We start from the raw sequence: 27,188 nt of genomic DNA on the forward strand, positions 1-27,188 counted from the left end.
GGCTCATCTCTCACTATAGATTTAAACTCCACTGCATTTCAGGACTGTGTTTGCACCTAAAATAAAAATAACCCCCTTCCTTTGTGCTTTTTTTTTTTTTTTTTTGCACACTCCTGGTTGCTCTCATCCTATTTTGCTCCTCTCCTCCCTTTTTTGTGCAAGCAACACGATCATCTGGGCTCTGATCAGTGGACTGTTTCCTTCATATAACACTAGAAAGCAATGAAGGAGAGAGCATTATGAAAAAAACACAAGGATAAGTTAAAAAACATAAAAATGTAATAAAGGAAATGTTGGGTGCTCCTATAAGTGTGACACAATGTTTTGTGCTGTTGTTTGAGGTGCTTTCCTCCTCCAGGGCTAGCATTGTCATACAGATAAAACTGCGCATTTCCTTGGGCTGGGACCATTTTTGCTCCTTTACAGCAGCCCTCCTTTATTATTTTTGGCCCGCAGTGCCCCTTCAGTTTTTGTCGATTGCTAACGGAGAAAGAGAACATCAGCGTGACTTACATGATTCAAATGTAACCTCAGGTCATGCTTTTTTGTGACCCCCGTGTATAACTCTCTCCACTTTGTCCAAATCTTAAAATGGCAGAGGCCACAGTTCGTGAAAATTTGTGAATGCTTCCTTCCGCAGACTCTCTGCTGATGTGGGTTTCTCTGTGCAAGAAAAGCAGGTTGATGTGTAAAATGTTTTCAGTCAGAGTTCTACAGTTCCTCAAAAATGTGATGTAAAGGTCAAGATGTAGATGATACTCAGCTTTTTACTTGATAAAAACAAAATGTCAGCAGAGAAGATGCATCGGTAGCAGCAAAATTCTGTGAACCTTTGTTCCCAGCAGGTCTGCTTTGGTTTATTGAAATAGATACTAAGTCATGCATGTCTTCCACTCACACAGAAGAGCTTTAACTCTTGTGAACGGTTCACTTCAGATTCCAACATAATGATTCGGTTTTAATATAGGTCAGCCATTTGACTGGGTTATCCCAAGGATTCAAAATATTTCTTGAACCATTATTTTGGTTGAAAAAGGTGTGTTTAGTCTTAAGACCATGGAACGATTATCTTTCCAAACAAAATCAGTCCAATGATGTACATCAAAGCATCAGAGCCATCTTCCAACTCTACTTTATCTCAGATGATGATTTTAAAGAACTTTGTACAGTCTTAAATATGTTGTAATCTGAGTTTAATCTTAATAATTTACCTTTATCTATTTATTTTGTACAGAAAAACGTATTCACTGTACAATACTGCATTGCCATCAACACAAGCTATCAATAACTTCCACATACATGTATTATTTCTATTTTTTACAGAAATCCAACCAGTTCATTACAATGTTGATGTGGAACAGCAAAAGTAAAATCTGTCAATCTTCCATCCTATTTCCCACAGATACATGGCCATCATTCACCCTCTGAAGCCTCGCCTGTCAGCAAAGGCCACCACAGGGATCATCGTGTGCATATGGAGCCTCGCTATAGTTTTAGCCTTCCCACTTTGCTACTTTTCCACCACCCAAGTCCGTCCTCGAAGGACCATCTGTTACGTAGCCTGGCCTCGCATGGCAGACGACTCCTTTATGTAAGAAAAACTTTTTATTGACCAAACTTTAAGACTTTTAAAACATTTTCCATTTGAAGCATAGCTGTAGCTTAGTGACATGCTCAAACTGAGTGATGACTACGACAGGTTAGTTTGAGTGCACTACACGGGACAAGACACTTAGAGGGAAATACTTTGGAATTAGTGGAAAATCACTCAAGATCCGTTTTTTTTATGATCCTACCTTCTTAGTATTTGAAGATGTTCCAGAAGAAAAGTGGAAGCTTAACCGGGAATTCAACTACACGTCTCTGATTTGTAGCTCATTAAACACCAATTCATTTTCCATGAAGAAATGCATGTATGTGTGTGTGAGTGTGTCTGTGTGTGTGTGTGTGTGTGTGGGTGTGTGGGGGTGTGTGTGTGTGTGTGTGTGCGTGTGTGGGTGTGCGTGGGTGTGTGTGTGTAGCTGGAAGAGCAAGACAGGCCATATTTTTAGCCAGGGCATTTCATTCTTCACAAGTAGTCCACAACAGATCTTCCTGTTAAATTCTGCCCTGCTGCAAACGTCACATGCTCTTAGCATGGTAAGAATCAACTGTCACAACAACAAAGCCAAAGTACCTGAGGAACTTCTCAGCATATACCGTTCAGGCAAAAAGTCTCCACAAATTATTTGACATTTAAAAGTCCTTGCAGTCTTTTAAAGAGATGATCTACAAGTTGCTTTTCAAAGTGATCCTTAGTTTAAACTGCAATGAATCTCATTTATGACCGATCAAGGAACAGAGACTGAAAAGCCCGGACGTCAACTTGGAAACAGAGACATGTAAGCTTAACCGATAGTGTCTGACATCACACATTGGATTCTGTTGGCAAAAAGGAAGCCTGAAGTGGTTTGGGAATATTGACTGGAGTTTGCTCCGCCCACCCCAACAGCAGACCTATAATGGACAATTGGATGGGACAAATCAAAGTTCTTTGGAATTGGAATAGATTTTTTTTAAGCAGTCGAAACAAAATAAAGCAACAAATAAATAGAGAATAATTATAGATATACCAAATCTAATTAAGATATTTAGTCATAAATTGAAAATTAGTAAAGTAAATTACAACAAATAAATGCACATATGTAAATTTGCACCTATACAGTACACACGACACACTGAATCCATTAAGTATAATGATTAAAGTTTGAGTGCATGAAAGGTATTGCCAAGCAAATGCACACATTTGAGCTCTAATACATACAAAATACAGCAATCCCCCATCACAATTGGCATGAAAAGAAAACAAAGTAATAAATATTGAAAAAATGTTAAAATGAAACAGGATACGTTTGTTTTAATTTGTTTTTTGTTTTTTTATTGAGGAACTGCAGCATTTGGTTCTGTGGTGTTTTGCAACTTTGATGCTTCAAATTCAGAAACAAGAGATGAGTGCTTGTTCAGAAATAGTGAGAACTTCATATTTGGTGCTGTGAAACAAAAAAAGTGAGATCTGTAGTTTAATTCATTTCGGGCTATAACCCTTGTGCTATCCTAGGCATTTTAACATTGGGAGTTGGGTCATCTAGACCCACTAGACAGTGCGCTGAACCTTTTTTCTTCAATGATTTGTGAACCTCACTATTGTCCATGGATTACATGAAATCTTTCCACCTTCATCCACCTTTGTCATGGTAGGGAGAACAGATCAATGTAAGGGTGGGGTCAACTAAGATAGCACAAGGGTTAAGACATCTTTCTACTTGTCGGGTTTTGAGTCCATTTTAACAGGTGGACTGATTTTTTGGGGACAAGTAGGTATGTTTGCTTCAGTAACAATCAAAAGCACCTAAACTAATTGGTGTTTTCTACCAAATTTGCTTTTACTGGAGGCATTTTTCAGCATTTACTCACTCTAGGCAATCCACACCAAATCGTACTGAAGCACGTTTTATGTCTTGGTCTAAGTTATCCATGGCCAACATTTACATCAGGAGTGTCAAACTCCACTCCTTAAGGGTTGGATTTTGCTATCTTTCCAAAACTGCTGCCTCATCTGCGACTGATTACCTGAACCAGTTGTGTTTAACTAATGAGTTTCAGTTTGGTTGTAAAACATGTGGGATGTCAGCCCTCGAGGCCTGGAGGTTGACACCCCTGATTTAAATAGTCTAAAACAATCCACACCAGAAGATGGGGATGCTATTAAACATAGTATATTGTGGTGTGTGCACTATTGTAGCTTGTTTGATCATTAAAGACCCACTCCAAAGAAAAATGTGTTTTTTGGTGTTTTTAACATTTCTTTTGGTACTTTTCTCATGATGAACTACAGACGTTAAGAAAATTAAGATTAAAATTTCTGAGCATTTCTGAATATTTCTTTATTCAGACTGTGGTGAATCAGGAGCAGACACACAAATGCAGTTTAAAAAAGCTTGCAATTGTTACGTAAAAAACTGCAGTCGGCAGCCAACAAGCTCCCTGCTGCACCTTATTCTGATGCATCCACTTGCAGACAAACGGATCCGTAAACATCTCAGTTTTCCTTGTCAGAGTTGGCATCTGGCTCAAAACTGTACAGCTCGATAGCTCTGATTTTGCTCGCCTTTTTTGTTGCAATGGTAATGTGAGGTTGGGGTTGTGAAGTTGGTGAAGTTGGTAAGCTAGTGGGAGAGAGTGTAAACAAAGGGAGTATGGGAAGTTAGAGCAGGCTCACGCCACACCAAGGATGTGGCCCACAATTCATAGATGAATTTTTATGCTCTGCTCTGCAGAAACTATGTCCAAGAAATCAACACGGTTTTTTGATTTGAGAAAAAAAAAAGGCATAACCATAATTAAAAGATCACTGGGAACACTTTTAAAATAGTTTAAAATATGATGGGAGTAGGACATTAAATGAAAAAAAACAGAGCTTACTGATGGTGTGGAAATGTAGGTTTTTCATTGCAGTGTCTCTTAAGGAGCTCAATCTTGTTTGTAATTTGTTTTGAATTGTGGATAATCTGTGGAATAGAAGCCAAGCACATTTAGAAAATCATACCAGACCCTAACTGCAACAAAGTCCACTGAACCAGAATCTAGTCCACCTGTCAATGCTATGTTGACAGGATTTCCCAAATTGTAGCCAGGTACAGAGCAGAGCGATCACACTGGCAAAACAAATAGGTAGCGTAGGTCAAAAGCACTTAAGTAAAGTACAACTTGACATTCGTAAGACTTGTCCTCTACTGGTTTAGTGGCTACAACACCATAAAGCCAACTGCTTTCTGTTACACAATTGAATATTGTTAAGGCAGCACCACTATACAAGTGACACTGGTACCTTCTCATGGAGTTATGGATCTGAGGGATTTGATGATCAGCCCTATAGGAACACTACATTGGACCATGATCCTCAGTCAATTATTCTTACACTTTCAGAATGTGGGAACCACATCAAATTTAAATTAAAATGGGAGATGTATTTAAGAGTGTTTAAACATGTATCACTATGTTTATTACCACCAGTTTTCTGATTACTATAATGCACAAGATTTGACAATTCATTCACCCTCTTTGCTGTTTATCTGCTTCCCTTTTAGGTATCATATCATAGTTGCAGTTCTGATCTATGTGCTGCCTTTAGTAGTGATGGGCATCACCTACACCATTGTGGGGTTGACGCTGTGGGGAGGTGAGATTCCAGGTGACACTTCTGATAACTATCACGGGCAGCTCCAGGCTAAAAGAAAGGTAAGCATGTTCTTGGGCAGTCCCACAGGAAGCATGACCTGGGGCGTCCTCATTTGCCTCACGATGCCTGAATACAAAATGAAGTAAAATAGTAACAACTGTTTGTCAGAAAGCTGCATGTTTGCGCAATTATTAATATATAGATCTCCCTCTTCAAAGGTTATAACCAGATGTGTAACAGTATTATGACAAGTTGAGACAGCTCAACTAGAAGTATTATTATATAAAAACCACATAGATGGAGTTAGCTGTCAGGTTAAAGCTGAAAGAAATTTAATTACAAGAACATTTATTTATCTTAGTTTTGCTGACTATTGACCTTATTTATATAATTTTAAGTATAAAAGAACCAAATTAAGTTAACTATTTTGGTGTTTATCACCACCAAAAGACAATAAAATGTTGTGGAATTCCCTTTTTAGAAGGGAGTAACTTTAACAGTTTAGAACCATAATAAATATTTTTAAGAAATAAAAATAAGCTTCCTGAAAATGTTGTATATTTTAAAATGCCAAAAATACATAGCACTTCAAATGCCCTATATCATGCTTTTCTTAAGCTTTTCAGAGTAAAGAATATCCATATATATGATAATATATTACCTTTGGCACACAAAAAAACGATTTTTCTATCACATGAGTTATTTTTGCAGCTCATTTTTCCACCTGGAAGTAAGACGACTTGATCTTGGAGCCTCCGGCTTTCGCTCCATCTGGGTGGCGGCCATTTCATGATGTCAACCTAAAGTTGGCCTTGGCAGCGTCTGCGTTTTGCTCACGAAAACAACAACATCCAAACATTTGCAAAGATGGATGTGCAAACTGGGGGGCCTTACAAATGCGTTTTGCTGATCAGTGCTAACTCCTCAGAGGAAGTGGGTGTGTGTGTGTTAGCCTGGGGGCAGTGCTGGCAGCGCAGACTCTTCCTGGAAGGGGCTGTCCCTCACTCTCATACGTATGAATGCGAGAACTCACTGTTTTTGTGGATAGGGAGTAGCTGGTGCTCAGAGCGCTGGGTTTTAGAGGAATTTTCAGAAATGCATGAATGGATCAAATTACTGTTCTGGGGTTGTTTATAGTGAGGAATGAACATTATAATACCTGTGACCCTTGTGCTATCCTAGGCACATTCACATTGGGAGTTGGGTCATCTAGACCCCACTAGACAGTGCTCTGAACCTTTTTTCCTCAATGATTTTTGATCTTCACTGGTGTCCATGGATTACATGAAATCTTTCCACCTTTATCCACCTTTGTCATGGTAGGGAGAACACGTCAATGTAAGGGTGGGGTCATCTAAGATAGCACAAGGGTTAAAATCTCAAATGGTGGATTGTTTTTTGGATACAGGCCCTTTAAATATTCGCTGTGCCACTTGGTAACCATTCCTGTTTTTGCAATTACCCCTGAAAATATATGCAGCAACATTTAGCCCCAGACACACTTCAAAAACATGAGGGCATGTTTTTGAGTACCGTAACAAGTGCATACATATGTAGTCTATCACTTTCAGCAGCAGGGAGTAAATGTGAACTCCCACCGTCACAGGAGTCTTGTTTTGGTCATGTTTTTTTTTTTTGTTGAAGTGGTGTCAGGGGAACAGATTCTTAGGTTAAAAAAAAAAGGTTTCTCTTCAGTTGTCATCATTTGTGCTGCTTTTGTGTGCTCAAAAAACATTCAAAACAAGAAGTCAATCATACCATGCCGTTCTTAAGCCTTTTATAATAAACAATATCCACTGGGTTTCGCTCCGTGCAGAAAGCGTTTTTGCCAAACGCCGTTAGCTCCACAGAGAAAGTGCTTTTGTGTGTTAGCCTGGGGTCGGTGCTGGGAGCACAGTCTTTTCCTGAAAGGGGCTGTTCCTCACTTGTCTACGTCAGCTCGACTCGTGACGAACCTGCTTGCTTTCGTTGGTTGGGAGGGACTGGTGCTCAGAGCGCAGGTTTTTAGAGGAATACTCAGAAATTCGTAAACAAAATACCGCTTTTGGGTTTCTTTTCCGTCAGTAATGAACATTATAATACACTTAAAAACTCAAATAAATCATTTTTGCATGGTACTGGCCCTTTAAGCCTTGACATATACAGTTAGTGATTACTTAGTAATGAAAGTGTCACCTGCTTTGTTATGCATGATTTGTGTCAGTCTGTTTGCTTAAAGCACTCCCAAACCTCCCGTCTGATCCTTCACAGGCTTTTCTGATGCCATTAAAACATAATAGTTGATTAGTTGGCTCATACATTTTCCCCCTTTTTTTACCTGATTTACAACTTTAACTTTTACAAAAGTTTGAACACAGCTGTTTATTTGACAAATTTGGAACTAATGTTAATTTACAATTATTTCAAAGTATAATTTTAGTGAAACATTTGCTGGAGAATCGACAACAATGCCTTCTGGGTGTGTGAGTGTTGCCGCTCTGTCAACATTTCAGGGAGGACAACCTTTAGGGTGTGCGACCTTTGTGATTGTCACTTATAGTCAATGCAACTAGACAGGCACGAGCTCTAAAAATCAACAGTGTCTTCAGGGGTTTGTGGGTTTGACTGCTCTTCGATAGGCATACCTAGAACCATGGCTCAAATCCTGAAGAGTTTGCAGCTTTCTTAAGAATTTTTCTTAAAGAAAAGACTTCGACCAAGGAGTAAATAATATACCTGTGTGCCTATCTGCAGGGAAACACTATGATTTTTCCTGAATTTAATTGACAGCAAGACATTGACATTGCACAAAACCTTCACCCCGGATTCTCAGTATCTACTAGAACAACAGGTCTACAGGACTCCCTTTTATTATTAACGGACATCTATTGATCCATCAAGTCACATTGAGAATATAAATCTTTAATTCAGTGAATATTTAACTAGGATGACAGACAGCAGCAATTCTTTAACTCGGCGCCAAAGATAAAAATGACATGTTAGCTACATTTTTATGATTTACCGACCTCATTCTCCTTGTTCAGTGAATCAAGAACAATTCTTGCGAGTATATTTCGTGGACTAACTTTTTATTCAAAAATATTCATACATTATATATATAAATATATATAAATATTCATACAGAAGAATCAACTTATCTAACCCTACAACTACATATTTAAAGACCAGCAGACAAGCTTCATCCAGACGGAGTTGGGGGGACAGTTGGGGGCGCGAGACGAGCCAGAGGCAGGATCCACAGCCAGGTGTAGGAGCAGGAGCAGAGACGAGGTACACAGTCAGGTACAGAGCAGAGACGAGCCAGAGGCAGGATCCACAGCCAGGTGCAGGAGCAGTAGTAGAGGTGAGCCAGAGATGAGGTACACGGTCAGGTACAAGAGCACGGATGAGCTAACTGGAATCTGGAAAAGAGGGACAGTACATGAATCGCACTGCACCAAACAGAGGCATGGAGAACTAAATGATGAATAATAATCAAGAATACAGGAGAGAAGGAGAGTAGAAGTAGATGAGAAAAGAGGACAGAACCCCAGTGCACCATAGTTACCCCTGCTTCAAACTTTTAGCAGCCTACTAACAACTAATGTTAGTGTTATTAAGTTTAATTTAACCCTTGTGCTATCTTAGATGACCCCACCCTTACATTGACGTCTTCTCCCTACCATGACAAAGGTGGATAAAGGTGGAAAGATTTCATGTAGTCCATGGACACCAGTAAGGTTCACAAATCATTGAAGAAAAAAGGTTCAGCGCACTGTCTAGTGGGTCGAGATGACCCAACTCCCAATGGTAAATTGCCTAGGATAGCACAAGGGTTAAACACATTAACATTAAGTTAAGTAATCTCAGAATACTAGCTAGTCTAACAATAAGCCTGTCCAAAGAGGAATGTTTTTAGTCTAGCTTTGAATGTTGAAACCGTGTCGGCCTCTCTTACATGAGCTGGGAGCTTATTCCATAAAACAGGGGCTTGGTGGCTAAACGCTCTACCTCCAAATGTACTTTTACTAATTCTAGGAACCACAAGAAGTCCTGCATTTTGGGAGCGAAGTGTTCTATTTGGATGGTTAGGGACTTTGGGGTCTTTAATATAGGGTGGGGCCATACCATGTAAGGCAGGGGTCGGGAACCTTTCTGGCCAAGAGAGCCATAAACGCCACATATTTTTAAATGTAATTTCAAAAGAGCCATACATTTATGTAGTGTCCCTTTCCCACACTGAGGCACGGAGACTTAACCTCTTTTAAGGTTCTTTATTCTGGTTACTGCAGACCACAACAAACGCCGTACAATTAATTCAGCAACTCCTGAATCTCCCCTGCCGAGACGAGAGAAAGCGCTTCTCCCAACTTTATATTCCCCTGCTCCCGCTCCAGCCCTCCCATTTCCCTTATTCGGCCCATAGCTGAACCCCATTGGTCCAGATTACCTAACAACAGGCTTAGCGACAGAACTGAGGGCCAATCAAATCTCTGCTTGATGCGTTCAATGAATTCCAGAACTTATAACGCGGCCCAACAGCCAAGTTAAACTCAGTCCGCGACAATATGTTTAAAACTAAATGTACAAGTGAATATGTGCATTTGATGTAATTTCAACATTTTTAAAGTACAATAAGTCTGTGGATTCTTTTGAATAACATTGTTATGCTGTTGCTGATAAATGATGAGTATTTCTCGTGGTAGTTCTGCTGATGGTCTAGTTTGGTTGATACGTGGTGAGTTTCTGCTTCATGCAGGCGTTGAGACTTTAAACGTGATCATAGGTCTGAATGTTCTGTAGATGTGAGACAGATTGCTCACATGTAGACCTGGAGTCAAACACACACTCACAGGCTGCAGTGAGTGACAGGCAGTGGGTTTTATGTTATTACAATCCCTGCGCGATTCACCTGTTGCCTGTCCCCCCACCCCCACCCTCTGCTTTCTTCCTCACACATCCCGTCCCCGCAACTGCGCGCTCTTTCTCAGAGACGGGAGCGCGCAGTTTTAGGCACGGCAATTCACAGGTTTCCAGCTGGTACAAACTCTGTGAAATAATAGATAATAGTAAACTGATAATGCTGGCGCTGATTTTTCTCTCCAAGCACCGTTACTACTGCGCGCCTCTGGCATCGCATCGCGCCCGAGAAGGACTGGTCTAATGAAAAAAAAAGTATAATTAAAGATTTGTCTGCGAGCCACATGTGACCATCAAAAGAGCCATATATGGCTCGCGAGCCATAGGTTCCCGACCCCTGATGTAAGGCCTTGTAGGTTAACAGGAGGATTTTGAACTTAATTCTAGAATTAACTGGGAGCTAGTGAAGTGAAACTAACACAGGAGTGATGTGATCTCTTCTGCTAGTTCCTGCTAACAATCTAGCTGGTGCATTCTGAACAAGCTGGAACTCTTAAGGAACTCTTAGGACACGCTGCTAACAAGGAGTTACAGTAATCCAGCCTAGACGTAACAAATGCATGGATGAGTTTTTCAGCATCACTCTTAGAAAGTATATTTCTGATCTTAGCAATATTCCGCAGGTGAAAAAAAGCAGTTCTGCACGCCTGAGATATGTGAGCCTTAAATGATAAATCCTGGTCAAATAAAACCCCAAGGTTTCTAACTGTGGAATGGGGGGCTATACTTACGCCATCCAGGGAGACTGAGCAGTCCTTTAAAGTTGGATCTAATATTTTGGGTTACTGATTATAATAAAGTTAAACAATAATCTTTGTGGACCGTAATGTTTGCAGACGACTTTGTCATCTGCGGTGAGAGCAGGGAGCAGGTGGAGGAACATCTAGAGAGGTGCTGGTTTCCTTTGTAAAGGAGAGAAGTGACCATCAGCTGCAGCAATGCAGAAAATCAGTGGGAGAATGTGAGGGACTCAAGTGGAACGGTTAAGGTGAAGAGGTAAATGAAGGTGGAGTAGTAGTCCATAAAAACAGATAGTGTGGTAAAGAGAAAAAGATCAGAGAACAAGCAGGTTAGATGGGGTGGAGGAAATTTTCTGGTGTGACAGAAGAGTGTCAGCAAGAATGACAGGAAGGGTGTAGAAGACATGTTCAGGGAAGGTACAATGGTAACGTTGGGAAAGGCTTGTGAGGTTGGAGCCAGAAAGGTAAATGGGTGTAGTGATGGAGGACATAGGGGTAGCATGTCTGTGTGAAAAGGATGCAAAGGATATGATTAGATGATAGCAGCCAAAAGGGAAAGATGAAACTTTGTAAGAACGTCACAATTTTCCAAAATTTTCTACGTTCTGTAAAACAAATATGTAGACTTGTCTTTCCTGACAAAAGAAATCAAATCCAACTTAATTTGTAGAGTACTTTTATGACAAATGTAGCTCAAGGTGCTTCACATAAAAATATTTTCCAAAGCAAAACATAAAAAGGACAACTTTAAAACACATACTAACAAACACAAAATAATACAGCAATTATGGATTAAGATTAAGCAATTAAGATGAGAAATAGAAATCAGACTTGATACTTAAATGAGGAAACAATATTTTGGCACCTTTCCACATCAGTGACACCAACACACACACACACACACACCCCACTCATGTTCACAGAGGACACAAACACAGGATCCCCGAACTTTAAGCAAGGAGCCAAACCCGGGAGTTCCCCCTGTTCACTGAGAAGGCTCAATCTGGAAGATCCCTCTGAGGAAGACACTGAAAACAAAATGTAAAAGGATTAACATACAAACAAGTAAACACAGAGATTAGTAACCAGATCAACTTCAAATAAGTAACACATAAAAACAAGAGGTATAGGCCTACAATAATTTAGATATTAAATATATGTGAAGTCTATTTGTCTCCAGTACAAAAGAGAACCAACATGATAAAACATTCTTGCACTTTCTTTTTTTTATTTCCTTTTTTTAATTGAGCAACAAGCATCAGATAAAAAAATAGCCATACAACAAATTCCTTTACATTAACTGATTAGAAATGATGGTCAACAGTCTTTATGAGATAGAAAAGAGGACAGAACATTGAAGCAGACAGTTTTAGCTCAGGGGTCAGGCTCACTGTTGACATCACGTCAATGCCTTTCCATTTATAAAATAGAGAACGTTTCTGTCGTCATCCTACAGCATGTTCTTAGTACAACACCCACATGCTGCCATTTTTCCAAGTATCCTTTAATACATAAAGTTTTGTTTCTTCTGAACACACCTTTCTTAAAAATCAGCATTGGTTTTTGCCACAGTTTTCAATTTTTTTCAATTAACCATTATTTCTCTTAGGAGTCCTTTCGAAGTGATTGAGCTGATCAATAGTTAAATAGCATAAATTGTCTGATTGATTCGTCTGCTTTCCTGCAAATGAGTCTTCATCCTTAAAGCCGTTTTCTCAAGTACTGCTGGAATGGAAAAGTTGTTTTTCGGAGGCAATTTGTCGCATTTGACGAAATGTTGTTTTCCGTGACGCACATTCATCCTTCAGCCTCTGTCCTGTCCTTATCACAGGTTTACGGGATGTGGAGCAAGTGAATGTCAGGCAGTTCAAGAGTTGAAAGCTCACTAGCTCTGAACAGTACAGGTTACAGAGAGGAGAGGACAGCCCCAAGCAATACTGTCAAGCATCACTAAGCAAAGTGTCTCAGAAGATGCTTTTTTTTCCTTTTTTACTTGTACTGCAAACCTGCGACTAAACACTATAAATCAATACACATTTTTGTAACGAAAGGTAAATATCAAGGATATCAAAATTTAAGTCTGTGAAAAAGCTGAAAATGTAAAAACATTTTTTGAAAATAACTTTTCTATGGCTTTAAAGTGAAGTACTTTAAAACTATTTTTGCCCATTTTTCCATCATAGTGCAAACTAGTTTTTCCTTTTTTACAGTCCAGAATGTGCAGAGAAGAACATCTGTTACGCTGTTGACATTTAATCATTAAGAAATGTTCATGTAAGTAATGGATACATCTTCTCACATTAGTTTTTCCAGTATAACACTTCTTACTCACTTGAAGCTAACCATTAATCATGTGTTCACACCTGAGAAGCTTTTAAATGCATGAAGACGCTCATCTTAATTGTGCTGCACAGAACATCACTGCAGCATCATCAAACAGATTTTCACAACCGAAAGGCCGGTTTTGTAAGGCGCTCTGTCTTGCATGCTGGGTAATGCCAACAAATTTAGCATTTGTCCTCGTATATACTACAATGAGGGCTCTATCTCAGTTATCTCAGTGACCATGTTTGATTTTAGTTTTGATTATGTCTATAGGCAATAAAAATAAATTAAAAAACATAGTTTTACTGTCAAAGCAATCTTTAGTTTAATTTTGGCAGATTGTTATTTTCTTGTTATTGTTACAGCAATAAGAGAAATTATAAATACAAAAATACATAAAAATACATGTTTATAAAATGTTAAATGGTTGTTACGGCTGTGGCCGTATTTGGTTTAACAATGGTTAAGAATTATTAGATTTTATGTCTGGGTAAATATAGTTCATATGAATATTCAAATTAATTTAAGTGCAGTTGCAGCAGCTGTCACGTTTGTATAAAATTAAAAAAGATTAAAAAAAGAAAAGTGACTTCTGCATCTTTCATAGCTTTAATATTCACTCGAATGAAAATTGTGTTTTTGGTGTTTTTAATATTTTCTTGTGCCATTTTAACCCTTGTGCTATCCCATGACTCCACCCTTACATTGACGTGTTCTCCCTAATATGTCAAAGGTGGATAAAGGAGGAAAGATTTCATGTAATCCATGGACACCAGTGAAGATCACCAATCATTGGAAAAAAAAGGTTCAGCGCACTGTCTATGGGTCTAGATGACCCAACTTCCAATGTTAAAGTGCCTAGGATAGCACAAGGGTTACAGATGATGGACATACACTGTATATAAGGATAATGAAACCTAAAAATGTGTTATTGAGTATTCAAGTATTCATAATCGTTGTGAATCAGGAACCAAAAAACGGTTGGAAAAGATTATCACTGATGTAGAACAGCAGGCAACTGTCATGGTTTGGGTTTCTTTGTATTGGTTTTTGCTTTCTGTTTTGGTCTCTGTCATGTTTGAGTTCTGTTTCCTGTTATATTTTGAAAGGTTTCCTGTTTTGTCATGTTTTTGAGTTTAACTTCCTTGGTCCCAATCTGCCCTGATCATGTTCGCCTGTGTCTTGTCTGTCTTTTCTGTATATAAGTCTTGTCTCTGCCTTCCTCTTGTGCTGGTCCATTAACGTCATTAATGTCTCTCATGTAATGTCTCTAATGTCTCTTCACTGACTCCCTTCCCATGTGTTCATGTTTTGCCCACAGTGAGTTTAGTTTTTTTTCTACTCGACAGCGCTTTTTGTTAGTTTAATAAACCCCTTGCCCTGGAACCATGTCCCTCCGTCTCTGAAATTTGGGTCCTTCATGCTCCCCACCTGACAGCAACAAGCGCCCTTCTTTGCTCCATTCTGATGCATCCACTTGCAGACAAACAGATCCTCTTTCTTAGATGATGGGAAGTAGGGGAAACTCAGAGGTGAATTACTAATTACTTACTGCCAGAAACTATGTTCTAGAAAATGATACGTTTTTTTCGTTTTGGCTAAAAATGGCATGATTTAATTAAAGACTACAAGGATCAAAAGATAATCGGAGTGTGACTTTAAAATATAACAATAGTTCTTATAAATATTTGTCTGTTTTTCATGTTTATTTTTGGTTTAGAATTGATGTAATCATTTAAAGAATATAATCTTTTTTTAATAAAATAACCATTGAGAAAAGAAAAAAAACATAAGCACAAACTGGCATTTAAAAAAAATCTCAAAAATCATTCACAAACAGGAAAAAGTCACACAGCGTGACAGTTAATGAAAGCAAGAACCACTGGTTCTATCCTTTGACTTAATCCACAGTGCCATAGTCTTGCACTACAGGTGCTCTATTTGAAGCTCACGCATGGTTCTCTTCATTCAAAATGTCATTTTGCAGAGCAGCACTAATGACTTGTTGTAAAGCAGCTTTGAAAGGCCATGTCTAGAAGCTTTATTGAAAGCTCCACCTATAGTCAGTCCTTCCTTCGCCCAAGTTTTAATTACTTATGCAGGCAAATGCAAAAATCCTTTGATGGTTATTTATTTCCTTTCATGTCACCTATTCTTCCATATTTCACTAACTGTAAAATATGTACATTTATGTAAGGAAATTAGCTAACGACAAGAAACCATGATGGAAATTGGTCAAATATTTGCAACCATATCTTTGTATTTATTTCTTTTCCCTTCATGCAAAACAGTTAAAGATTTAGAGACTTCAGAGCACTTACTGTGTGCAGGGACAGGACAGAAAAAACCCGATAATAAACGTCCTTGATTATCTGACCCTGAGGAAGCACCTCATTAAAAACAGACACTATTGTGTAGTGGAAATCACTGCATGGGGTCAAGAGCAGTTCTGAAAACCTGTCACGGAGCACAGCCTGTTTTGTTGCTGCTCCTCCAAATGAAAATTGAAACTCTCCCTTGCAAGACAAAAGCATAAACACTTGTCAGATTGAGGCAAAAGGGAAAACTGTGTGGCAAGAGTGACAAATGAGGCTGGCCATCCTCCACCATGCACTGTTTTAACGCCTTTTTATTTTTAATGAAATAGTTCACTGTCTAGAAGGAACGTAAATATCAACTTCATTATCCCTTGCTATCTTAGGTATAACATTGGGAGTTGGGTCATCTAGACCCACTAGACAGTGCTCTGAACCTTTTTTCTTCAGTGATATGTGATCTTCACTGGTGTCCATGGATAACATGAAATCCTTTTCACCTTTATCCACCTTTGTCATGGTAGGGAGAAGACGTCAATATAAGGGTGGGGTCATAGGATAGCACAAGGGTTATGTACATTTTATGCTCTTTCCACGTATGACATATCAGTCTTTCGTGATACATGTGTGACATATGTAACTAATGAATGTTTATGCCCGTGCCATTTGTCAATGTGCCCAGATGTCTTTTGAGGGTTTAGGCCGATAGGTCTTTATGTGAATTTGGTTTTAAGCTGTTCAAAATGTTGGATTGGTTGAGAATTTACGCTTATTTTTAGTAGTTTTACATAAGGGTTCTATGTAAGGGTTAATGGCCGACGAAGTATGCATTATCAGTTTTTAACACATGCCGTGGAAACCTGAACAGTCCGACGCGAAGGGAAAGTGATAATGCATACTTCGAAGGCCATTAACCCGCTTATACCATGGTCGCTCAGAAAAAATTCATCTCTTACCGCTTGTTTTTGTCTAATATGAAGCAAAAGGTTGTTTTAAAGAAGCCGGCGCAGTGATACAAAACATTTAAGCTAGGTGACCGGAACTTCTTTTTTCACCGTGCGGTTATCCTGTGAAATATCACTTTTTAATGTACACCCAGCAGCCAATCAGAATCAAGTATTCACCCGGACCAGGGTATAAGTTGATTTATGCCATGGTCCGGGTGAATAATCCGGTCACCTATAGCTTAAATGTTTTGTATCACTGCGCTGACTTCTTTAAAACAACCTTTTGCTTCATCAATTGGACAAAAACAAGCGATAAGAGGTGAACTTTCTCTCTGAACTGATTCTTTATTCTACTCATCGGAAAGATCAGCATATATGTATCGCTTTATGTCGCTGAGTCTTAACTGCAGCGGTGGTGCGGCGCAACCCGCCGGACCACGTAACAAATAGTCCGCTTTATGTGAGAAAAGCGATCCAAATTGGAAAAAAAACATGAATTAATGACTAAAAACGGGTTACTATTTATTTCTTTTGTAAGTGACCATGGTATAAGCGGGTTAATGGCCTTCAAAGTATACATTAAGAGGAAGGCGGAACTGTCCGACGCGAAGTGTCTGGATCATTCTTGAAACATTTGTGAACCTTTCACGTAACGATCACAACTTTTCTGACTTTTTCTACATATGTTTACGTATGACCAGTTTTCATCTGTGCAATTTGCGCAAAATGTACTCAGTGGCTGTGTGACATGGCCTTAATATGCTATATTCTTATTTAGCACACACATAGCTTTTTAGAATTGAATAAAAAAGGCAATATAAATAGAGTGTGACCAAATAGTTTACACAAATATTTTTCTTTTTGACAACTAATGACAAATAAATCCCATTTCCCTCACATTGCGGCTACATCGAATGTTTAATGTAGTTTAAAGTTTGCACTTATTCATTTGCATTTGTCTTGAGCTTTGAGTGTTTAGTCTGTCTCAAGCTTTTATGCTCAGCTACATTCAGTAATACGATTTGCCAGCTGGACACATTTTGCTTTTAAGTCAACTAATGGGAATTCATTTACTGCAATAATGAAGAGACATTAATCTGCTGCAGGGGTAAGTCTGGAGACAGTTTTGTTTAACTAGAGTCTAACTCAGTTTATGCATTAAACTTCTCATTACTCGCTCGCTTCCATTACTTTTTTGCTCTTCGAAATCAGCATCCTACCAATACATTTTTCTCCCCTCCCACTTCCTGTTTTTATTCTGTCCCTCACTCCCAGTGGTAATTTTCCAAGTGACATACAGGGGAGGGGAAAATTCAGACGGAAAGCAAGAGTGACTTATGGCCGTTCACTTCAGCCCCTTTTTAGATTGTTGCTGTAAAAATGTCTACATGAACATAACTGATGGGGGGAAACTGATCTGAGTGGGTTGATTGCTGCTCACCACGGTTTACCACAGACCTAGAACTACTTTTGTCCTCTTTAGGTGTTTGCTCCAAGCTTAAATTCCAAATGTTGAAATATTGTCTTCTCCCTGGGGTTTCACCCAAACAAACAACTGAAGGGCACTTAACGTTTTGGACAGATAATGCTGCATTGGGCCTTTCTACTCACCTTTTCAATTTCTTAACCAAAATGGCCTTTAAAATTGTGCACAGACACATTTTCCAGCAGCCATTTGTGTTCCAGGTTGACCCTTTTTTTCTTTTAGAAGTGAGACATCAGATTCTCCTTTAGAATCCAGTTGATATAAGATCAGAGTTTGAGTATTGGCCTGCTTCTGCCCCAGTTCCATTGGTATATTTTGAGTTGAAGTTCATATGTGAGCACAAATTGATAAATCCTATCTTTCTGGGTTGTGTCCACCCCCCACCCCCCCAACATGCTTGCTGTTGCATGTCCATTGCCAGCCGGCTCTTATGAGAAAATTGTTGAGATCATAAAGTCACTGGCTTGTAATTCAGTCTTTTATCTTATTCAGTTTTAGTTTGCTGCAGGTGAACTGCAATGGATAGTTGTTATCTCTTGAAAGGCTTCATGTCACATCCACACATTTATCTCCAACAGGATTTCGCTGTGAAACTCGAGCATGAATGCAGAGGTTACTGAGGCGATTCAAGAGCATTTAGAGCTGGGAAAAGTTTGTCTTCACGCATATTTGCATCATCTTCACTGGGTCATTTCCTCTGGTCATAATGAAATTCTTAGATTCTATCTAAAGTAAAGCACCTCATTTGCTTGTCATTTAAGTAAAGAGCAAGAACATCTCTCAAGTGTTTTAATAAGCACATTAAATCTAATTTGTTTCTATAAGGTCACCTGTAATAGATTATGTTCACTTCCTAATAGTTTGAAGGCAATTGCTTTAACAAAAACAAAATAATTTTTTAAAGAAACTTTGCAGGGAGTTTGCAATAAGCAGGTTTGAGCTGCGCTCAGGGTACCTACATTTGAAATGTAACTATCTATAGTTGAATTTACACTAAAATTAGTTTTGAGGCTTGAACCAAAATTAAACTGGTATTTTTATTTTCTGATTTGTGGACGTTTTGCATATTGCGTTAACTTCTGGATAAGCTTGCCAACACACCTGTCTTACCCTGAGAAGAGGAAATTGGTGTAATTTGTCCTTGGTAAAAAAGGCTTCTAATCACAGATGACTAAGATTATAACACATTGAGGAGTAGGCATAAAATTCCTGTAAACTTAAATGAAAACAAGGAAAAACTCATCAATAGCTTTAGCTAAAGCATTAATACTTTCTCAATAATTTCCTACAATGTCAGTCCCCAACCCTCAGCTTTGGACCAGTACCGGTCAGTTGGATAGTTGGACAGTTGCTGCAGAGACAAAAACACAATTTACATCTTTTTCTGTTTAATTTATAATCTAATTCTGAATGAATTAATATTATTATTCTCTCGACTCATATCAAGTCGCTCAATCACGTGTCAAACACACACCTGCTGCTTTCTTAAAGTGGCTGTGCCAACCGCTAAATGACAACCTAGGCTAGCAAAGAACCAAAAACAAACGTATTTGAAAAGAGCCAATAACAAAACAGGAGAAGAGCCTTCGACTTCAAAATAAAATCCAAGTATGAAGTTATTGTTTCCACACACCATAATGATGCATAATATTCAGCAACCGGCTGATAGTAAAATTGCTCAAATGGTGGATTCACGCTTATTATTATATTTAGAAAATATCAGTTTCGGTGACTTTTTCTGTTCTTGTCATCGCACCTCAAAAGTTGGACGAGGCTCAATTTGTTGTCTTTTGGAACTTCCACTTGGACAGTTATGGTTAAGAGAAAATCTATATCCCATTTTAATGGTTCCAACATGAAATCTAGAGAACAAATATGGTTTAAAGCAGCTGCAGATATTTTACAGAGTACAAAGATCCAAACTGATCCAACTACACCTTCAAAAGTTAAGGAAAACAAAATATCAGACCTCAGCCTCGTACAGCCCGGTCCAGGAAAATATTGTCTGACATAAACCAGGCCGAGGCCTAAAAAAGGTAGAGGACCACTGCTATAAGGTGCATTAAAGTCTTGTTTTTTAATTCAAATTGACAAGTTCTTGACATCCCATGAGGGTTGTGCAGTTTCTAGGTTTTGTGATGCTCAGTCACATGCTTTGATCCTGTCTCATCTGCTTCATTAATCTTAAAAATCTTTCTTTGGTGTGTAATGTACTGCACTTCTATAATCTTCTTGTGTGCACATATTTGGCTTCAAAAACACTTGAATGTTTTCATTCCGCTGTGATGTTTACACTCAAGTAGGACTTTTAAACCTCTTAAGCGTAACCCCTGGATGCCTTAATATATTTCCAGTCTGTTATGTTCTTACTTTCAAGTAGATGCTAAATTAAGGATATTTTGAAGCCGAGGTGGTTGGATATATTTTTGCATCAATAGAGGTCAATAGAAGGTTAAATGAAGAAACAAGCACATGTTTCTATTTGATGATGTGGGTGCAAGGACTTTGGACCATCAAGCAAATATTCTACCTAAAGTACTGTCATTACTATAAAATATGTACTTCATAATTTTACAGTTTCCCTAACAAGCTGTCATTTTTACTGCCGTATTGATAAAAGTGTCTGCATCATTTGTGTTGTCTATGTATTAATATGTGTTTGCTTTTTGCTACTTCTCCACTGCTAACAGATTTCCCAGAGTGGCAATTCTCCTTTCATGACGAGGAACCTATTGTATCTCAAATGAACCATAATAAATCTATAACTCAAGTCAAAGAAGTCACATCAAAGACTTCAACTCTGCATAGATTTTAGCTAAATATTTACACATTTGCACACTCGTGATGAACTGGTAATCTTTCTGAAGGGTTTGTCTCGCTCTTCAAGCAAAAAGGGGGTTGCACATGCAGAAAAACTGTTTTTTGAAGAAAAAGAATACAGGCAGTAAATGTATCTGTGATACTCACAATTACTGTATCTTTGGTTACCTGAATACAATTGTCAAAAAACAAAAACTAAATGTCATGCACTGCATGTCACATTTGACACCTTTGGAGAATCTTTCCAAAAGGGAAATGTCACTCCTATAGATTGAAACTCTTCCTTTGTATCTTTCTTATCAAGTTGTTCAATCATCTTTCAAACACTCAGTGCAAACTTTCATGTGTGGCAGCCAATTTCACACTCATTTCCTTCTATCAGTGGCACCCTTATCAAAGCCCACTGGAACTAAGGCGAGGAATTACACAATATAGAGCCAAAGATCAAGAGTGCTTATTGGAGCATTCAGTTTCGCAGTCTTTGAATTGTTTCAAAGTATCTCAAACTAAGAGGACAGCTTCAGATTTACCCATAAAATTACCATTCCAGATCTGATGGTAAAATATTTCTCCTTGTGGTCTTTCAATAAATCTCAATTTAGACTCTTTAGAGCAATGGGCTTTTATTTACATCTACAAACAAAATGGATGGAACTCAAATCCCTGATTCATGTCTTCTGGCACTGATCAGCTGGACAGGCAGACAGTGGCAAGTCATGGTTTTGAAATTCTTTAAGAGTCTTAATCAATCAATCAATAAGGAGAGCCCCCAAATCAGCTTTACAAAGTTAGTTACTGCCTCACTGAAAAAATAAAAAAACAGCAGTTTGGAGTAATGAGGACATCGGAGTTGCATTAACTATCAGACTGCCAGCTTAATGATCTATGCGCCACAGAAACTCATTTGGCTTGATGAAATGAACAGCCACTTCTGTGGCACCCACTTGTGACTCAAGCTCGACAGACCTGACAAAAAGTCTGAATATTACACTAAAAAATAATCGTACGTTTCTCCTGGTCAGGACAAAATAAGGTAAAAAATCTGGATCAAAAATACTTTTAAAACCTTCGACATATACAAACATATACTTTGTTTTTTGTGTGTGTTGAAAACTCTATAGAATCCTTTTTTCTTAGATCTTTTTGAAACCCTTTGATGACTTAATAGCTTAAACTCCCTGTTTGAATCTGTGCTGGCTGATGCTCTTCCCTCAGTAATGTCGGTCATTTTAAGAAATGAGTCGTCTTACGGTTACGGTTACGATTCAGAAGTGAAACCAAAGGGAACGCCTTTGATGGCCAATCTGAGGCGGGTTTGAAAGTAAGAAAAGCCAGATCACCAGTTACTTGGTGCCTCGTCATGTTTTCAAATGAGTCGCCATCTACTCCACAGTAAAAGGATCCAATTTTACACTCAATTTTTTAGCTCTGTGGTTAAATTTGATATTCGAGAAGATTATACAAGAGAGGAATTTTAATGAATGTTTGATTTTTCAAATTTGAGGTTAAATTTAAAATGAGGTTGTTTGTTGTAGAATGAGTTTGAATGGAAAGGCGCTGGTTCAATGAAGACATATGGGGAGTTTGTGTGGGGAGTTTGTCTCACAACAGTCAGTTGGTTTACAGTGTCTCCATTGGATCTCCAGTCCATCTCCCCTCCCCCTTGGCTCCCGGAGGAGTGATTTGTCCTGCCACCCCATGTCAAGTAACCTTAAAAATTAAAAAGAATTTTATGAAGTTTTATTTTAAAAGTACAAAGGAAGTTTTGAAACCCGTTTTCGGTTCTCTGCCCTTCTACCGCAACTTTGCCTCGGCTTTTGCCAGTCCATTGACATATCAATGGAAATAAAACTCTTGTGTTGTGGTGCAGAGAGACAGATGTCAGATGCAGACATGACGGAGGCAATGTAAACATTCCGATTGATCAATGAATTGCTCTATTTTTTTGTGTGAATGGAACGGATTGGAGATTTATCCCAATTGGACCAGTGTAAATCAGCCCTAATCACCAATGTGCCTGTGTATGATGAATGATTCATTCGCCAGTCCATTGATTTGTCAATGGATCCAATCCCCGACTTTTGCTTCGTCCTCGCTCACACCAATCCCCACTCATGTCTTCCTTTCCTATATCCAGAAACCTTCTCTTTGGTTTTCCTCTACCCTTTTTTACTGGCAGCTCATAACTCACCATCTTTTTACAAACTGCTTAGAATGAACTGAAGCCCCCAAATGCAAAAACAAGATGGCATTTTCATACAGGCAGAAGACTAGGCTTGTCTGCATTGGACCAGATCTTCTACACAGAGGAGGGGCAGCATCAAGAAGACTTCCAGCGAAACCCCAGTCTTTTAGGGGTGGGTGGTTCCAGAACGAACAGGCAGAAGTACACGCAGCGGGCAGGCAGAACTCAAAAGAAATTCTGCAGATTTACTTAAAAACCTTAAGTCAAGGGGCTGCATGCAACCACATTCAGTATTTGTTATAAAGAATACTTATATAATATGAGCTACAGAATCCCATGAGGATAAATACTTTAGTATTTTACTCAGAAGTGTTGCGTACTACCTTGCCTAAATCATTAAGTAATGCAAAATATTAAATGTATTTAGTAATATTTACTCTAGCAATTATAAACTAGGTTAAAAGTCAGAATAGTTAAACAACCAAATGCACAGTGAAAGTAAAAACAGCCTTAGATCGTTTTTTTGCGCTAGAGGTTATTCCAGGGCAGACCAGGGTCAAAACAGGAACTAGCAAGTAGCAGGATACAAACGAACATGCAGGACAGCTGCAGAGAGACAACAACATTCTGGCAGAGAACTGGTGGTGAGCAGAGCATTAAATACGCAGGTGAGCAAGTGCATGTGATGAAGGGGATCCTGGGAACAGCGGAGCGTACACAAGGAGAAGCAGAAACTGGACACTAACATAATCACTGCCCTGCCCCTTAGCAAAACATAGTATACTTGTAGATTAATTTAAGTATTCTTGAGTGTAAGTACAGCAGGTATACTATAGGCCATGTGTTTCTGGTGTAGGAAGTATGAATATTTCTTCAAACTAAATTGGAACACTCTAAATTTATAGCATATACTGTAGATTGTATATAAAAACCTCAGGTATAGTGCCTCACTTTAACCCTTGTGCTTTCCTAGGCACTTTAACATTGGGCGTTTGGTCATCTGGACCCCACTAGACAGTGCGCTGAACTTTTTTTCTTCAGTGATTTTTGATCTTCACTGGTTTCCATGGATTACATGAAATCCTCTTGACCTTTATCCACCTTTGTCATGGTGGGGATAACACATCAATGTAAGGGTGGGGTCATAGGATAGCACGAGGGTTATGCATATACTAGGTATACTTGTGTCTATGAAGACTCTCATTCATCCAGGTTGGTTCCATTGTAGTAGGTTTAGGGGATGTCATCTGGACTTGGTTTTAAAGTTAGAAGACGTTTCACCTCTTATCCAAGAGGCTTTCTCAATTCTGAATTAGCTGGTCAAAGAGCTGGTATATATGCGCTCATGGGGGAGGAGTCAGACCTGAAACTGGATGGTATTGTCTACTTAGCCTACATGGTTTCGGGTCGTTAAGAGTACTTTGTCCTCAGCTGGGGGTTGGGGGAGCCAGTGACTCCCTCCCCAAACTGGTCATCCCTTTCAGCTATTAACAACCCTGGTTTGGTTTGTTTAGGTTTCAAAACACTGCCGTAGATGGATGGAAGAATAAACCTGAGACCACCATTCTTATTAAGAGAAGGTTTATCCTTCTTGACAAAAATGGCTTCTTTCACTCCTCGCTCAAACCATCCTTTCTCTTTGGCTAGAATTCGGACTTCACTGTCCTCAAACGAATGGTTTGTGGCCTTCAGGTGGAGATGCACTGCAGACTCAGGTCCACTTGGGTTTGCTCTGCGATGTTGGTAAAGCCGCTTGTGTAGAGGTTGTTTGGTTTCTCCTATATACCGTTCCTTGCAGTTCTCTTTGCAGTGGATAGAGTACACAACATTACTCTGTTTGTAACTACAAACATATATACCAGCTCTTCGACCAGCTAATTCAGAATTGACAAAGCCTCTTGGATAAGAGGTGAAACGTCTTCTAACTTTAAAACCAAGTCCAGATGACATCCCCCTAAACCTACTGCAATAGGTATACTTGTATTACACTTAACCCTTGTGCTATCTTATGACCCCACCCTTACATTGACGTGTTCTCCCTACCATGACAAAGGTGGAGAGGATTTCATGTAATCCATGGACACCAGTGAAGATCACAAATCACTGAAGAAAAAGGTTAAAGTGCCTAGGATAGCACAAGGGTTACATAGATAACTTTTTGCTAGGCGCTCTCTAAACAACTTTAAACTATCGTAATCTTCTGCATATATCTCCAAAACATCTGGCATGAGCTGTCCCTCTGAGGCTTTCATTCCTTATCCTTCCCATCCTTTTCCCTCTCAGAAAGAACCTCAGCATCTTCACCTCTGCTACCTCCAGCTCTGCCTCCTGACTTTTTCTTAGAGCCACTGTTTCTAAGCCATCATACACTATTTAAGATTGCTGTTTATTTCTGTGTCTTGCTTGACAATACTGAAAACATATTTTTTATAAGCAATTAGTAATGGGACTTTGTTATTTAACACTAATACATACAAATTCTTGGACATGTCACTAAAAGTTTTATTTTTATTTTCCATGTTTAAATCATCTGCTTTCTGTAGTTTCACACACATAAAACATCAAAGTGATAAAAAGATAACTGACTCTTGGCTCTTGATCGTGCTCTTCATTTACACCCCAACAATCTCATATTCTGTCTGTAGTCTTTTTTTAATATGAGATTTTTCCAGGACAGACTTCAAATACATTAATTTAAGGATTTGTGAATGTGCACTTAGACATCACATAAGGTTTAGACCCAGTTCTTTGCAGTGTTAACATTTTGTACTGCTCTTAATTGTGAAATTTGATTAAAATGATGACATATTGCATATGTATTTCGTTATTGTATGTTGCATTGCACTTTTCATAAATTAACTAATGTCAATGGATTGAAGAATGTTATGTTGATAAAAAAGTAATGAAAGCCATTAAAAGCCATACTTTCGTATTATATTTCTTCTCATAATCTGAAATGAATCAGGTGGGGTTGGTAATTAATATCTTGTCTCCTAGCAACCAAGAAAACGACCTTGAGGTTAAGATTAAATCATATTGTCTTACCTTGCTTTACTCATACAGTAATCTGGAAATCCAAGTGCTACACAGGAAATTGAACATGCTGACATGAGGCTCATTTTTTATTTTGGTACTCCACTGCAGCTTTTTAGTTTTTCTTTTAAACCAGCAATATTTATGACATGAAGTGCCAGTTTGAAATTTTCTCCTTAACAACTGTGCCATGACCAGCTATAATGTAAACTTTAATACCACCCAGCAGGTCTTTTTTAAACACGTTTTGGCATTAACTAAAAAAAGTGTGGTTATAATAATATTGCACAAGGAAAAGTAGGTCAAAGTTGAAATGTAATATAAATTTTTCACCATTGGATAGCGTCATTCTTCATTTTTTTCAGCCCCAGTAAATAGAGTGGCGATCAGCCATAATTTTAATTATAAAGTGTGTTCATATTTCACAGACATTTGGCAGCACAGAAAGAAAGTTTAAAAAAAGCTCATTGTGAGGAGAGATTGTCACTCAAACCCAAATTTTCTTTCAAATCTGAAAAATATATACAGACAACCTATCAACTGTTTATTGTTGTCATACACCCCCGTGCTTCCGGTTCCTAAACCCTGCTCTAAGGTCTACAAGGTGAACGTTGAGGGCTTTAGGAAGACGATTCATTCATTCATCTTCTAATCTGTTTGTTCCTTTTTGGGGTCATGGGGCTGCTGGAGCCTATCCCAGCCACTTGTGGGCGAAGGCAGAGGACACCCTGGACAGGTCGCCAGTCTGTTGCAGGGCCACAATCACACACCCGTGCTCTCTCACACTCCCACCTATGGACAATAGAGTAACCAATTAACCTATGAAGCATGTTTTTAGACAGTGGGAGGAAGCTGAAGTCCCTGGAGAACATGGGAGAACATGGAAGCTACACACTGATGTTCTGGTTCAGGTGCTTGAACCAGGGCCTTCTTGCTGTGAGGCAAGAGCGCTAACCACTGCGCCACCTTGCAGCCGTCTTTAGGAAGAGGATGTTTGAATAAATACTTTAGGACGCAAAAAAGTTGCTTTGAAAGTGTTTGTATCTATAGCCCGATCAGTTAGTTCAGACAACTAACAAGTCTTTTATAGAGTGACAGTATCAGTGTCATAGATGTCTGATATAAAATGTTTTCATGAATTTAATTATTCTATCCAGGCTCTGAAGTTTCCAGATTTTTGGAAAAGATAAAAGTCCTTCAAAGTCCCACTCTAAAAACCT

General features: G+C 38.8%; 1 protein-coding gene across 1 annotated transcript in view; it reads left to right on the forward strand.

Moving 5' to 3' along the window:
- LOC144990241 (neuromedin-K receptor-like) overlaps positions 1–27,188 on the forward strand; it is a 37,752-nt gene that overhangs the window by 1,174 nt on the left and 9,390 nt on the right. The window contains exons 2-3 of the mRNA XM_078943281.1: positions 1,403–1,591; positions 5,127–5,277. Of these exons, the coding sequence (XP_078799407.1) occupies positions 1,403–1,591; positions 5,127–5,277 (340 nt within the window). The remainder of the gene's footprint in view (positions 1–1,402; positions 1,592–5,126; positions 5,278–27,188) is intronic.

This window comes from Oryzias latipes (genome assembly GCF_053564925.1).
Source record: "Oryzias latipes strain Hd-rR chromosome 1 unlocalized genomic scaffold, Olatipes_Hd-rR_3.1 chr1_Y".
In the NCBI taxonomy this organism is placed as follows: domain Eukaryota; kingdom Metazoa; phylum Chordata; class Actinopteri; order Beloniformes; family Adrianichthyidae; genus Oryzias; species Oryzias latipes.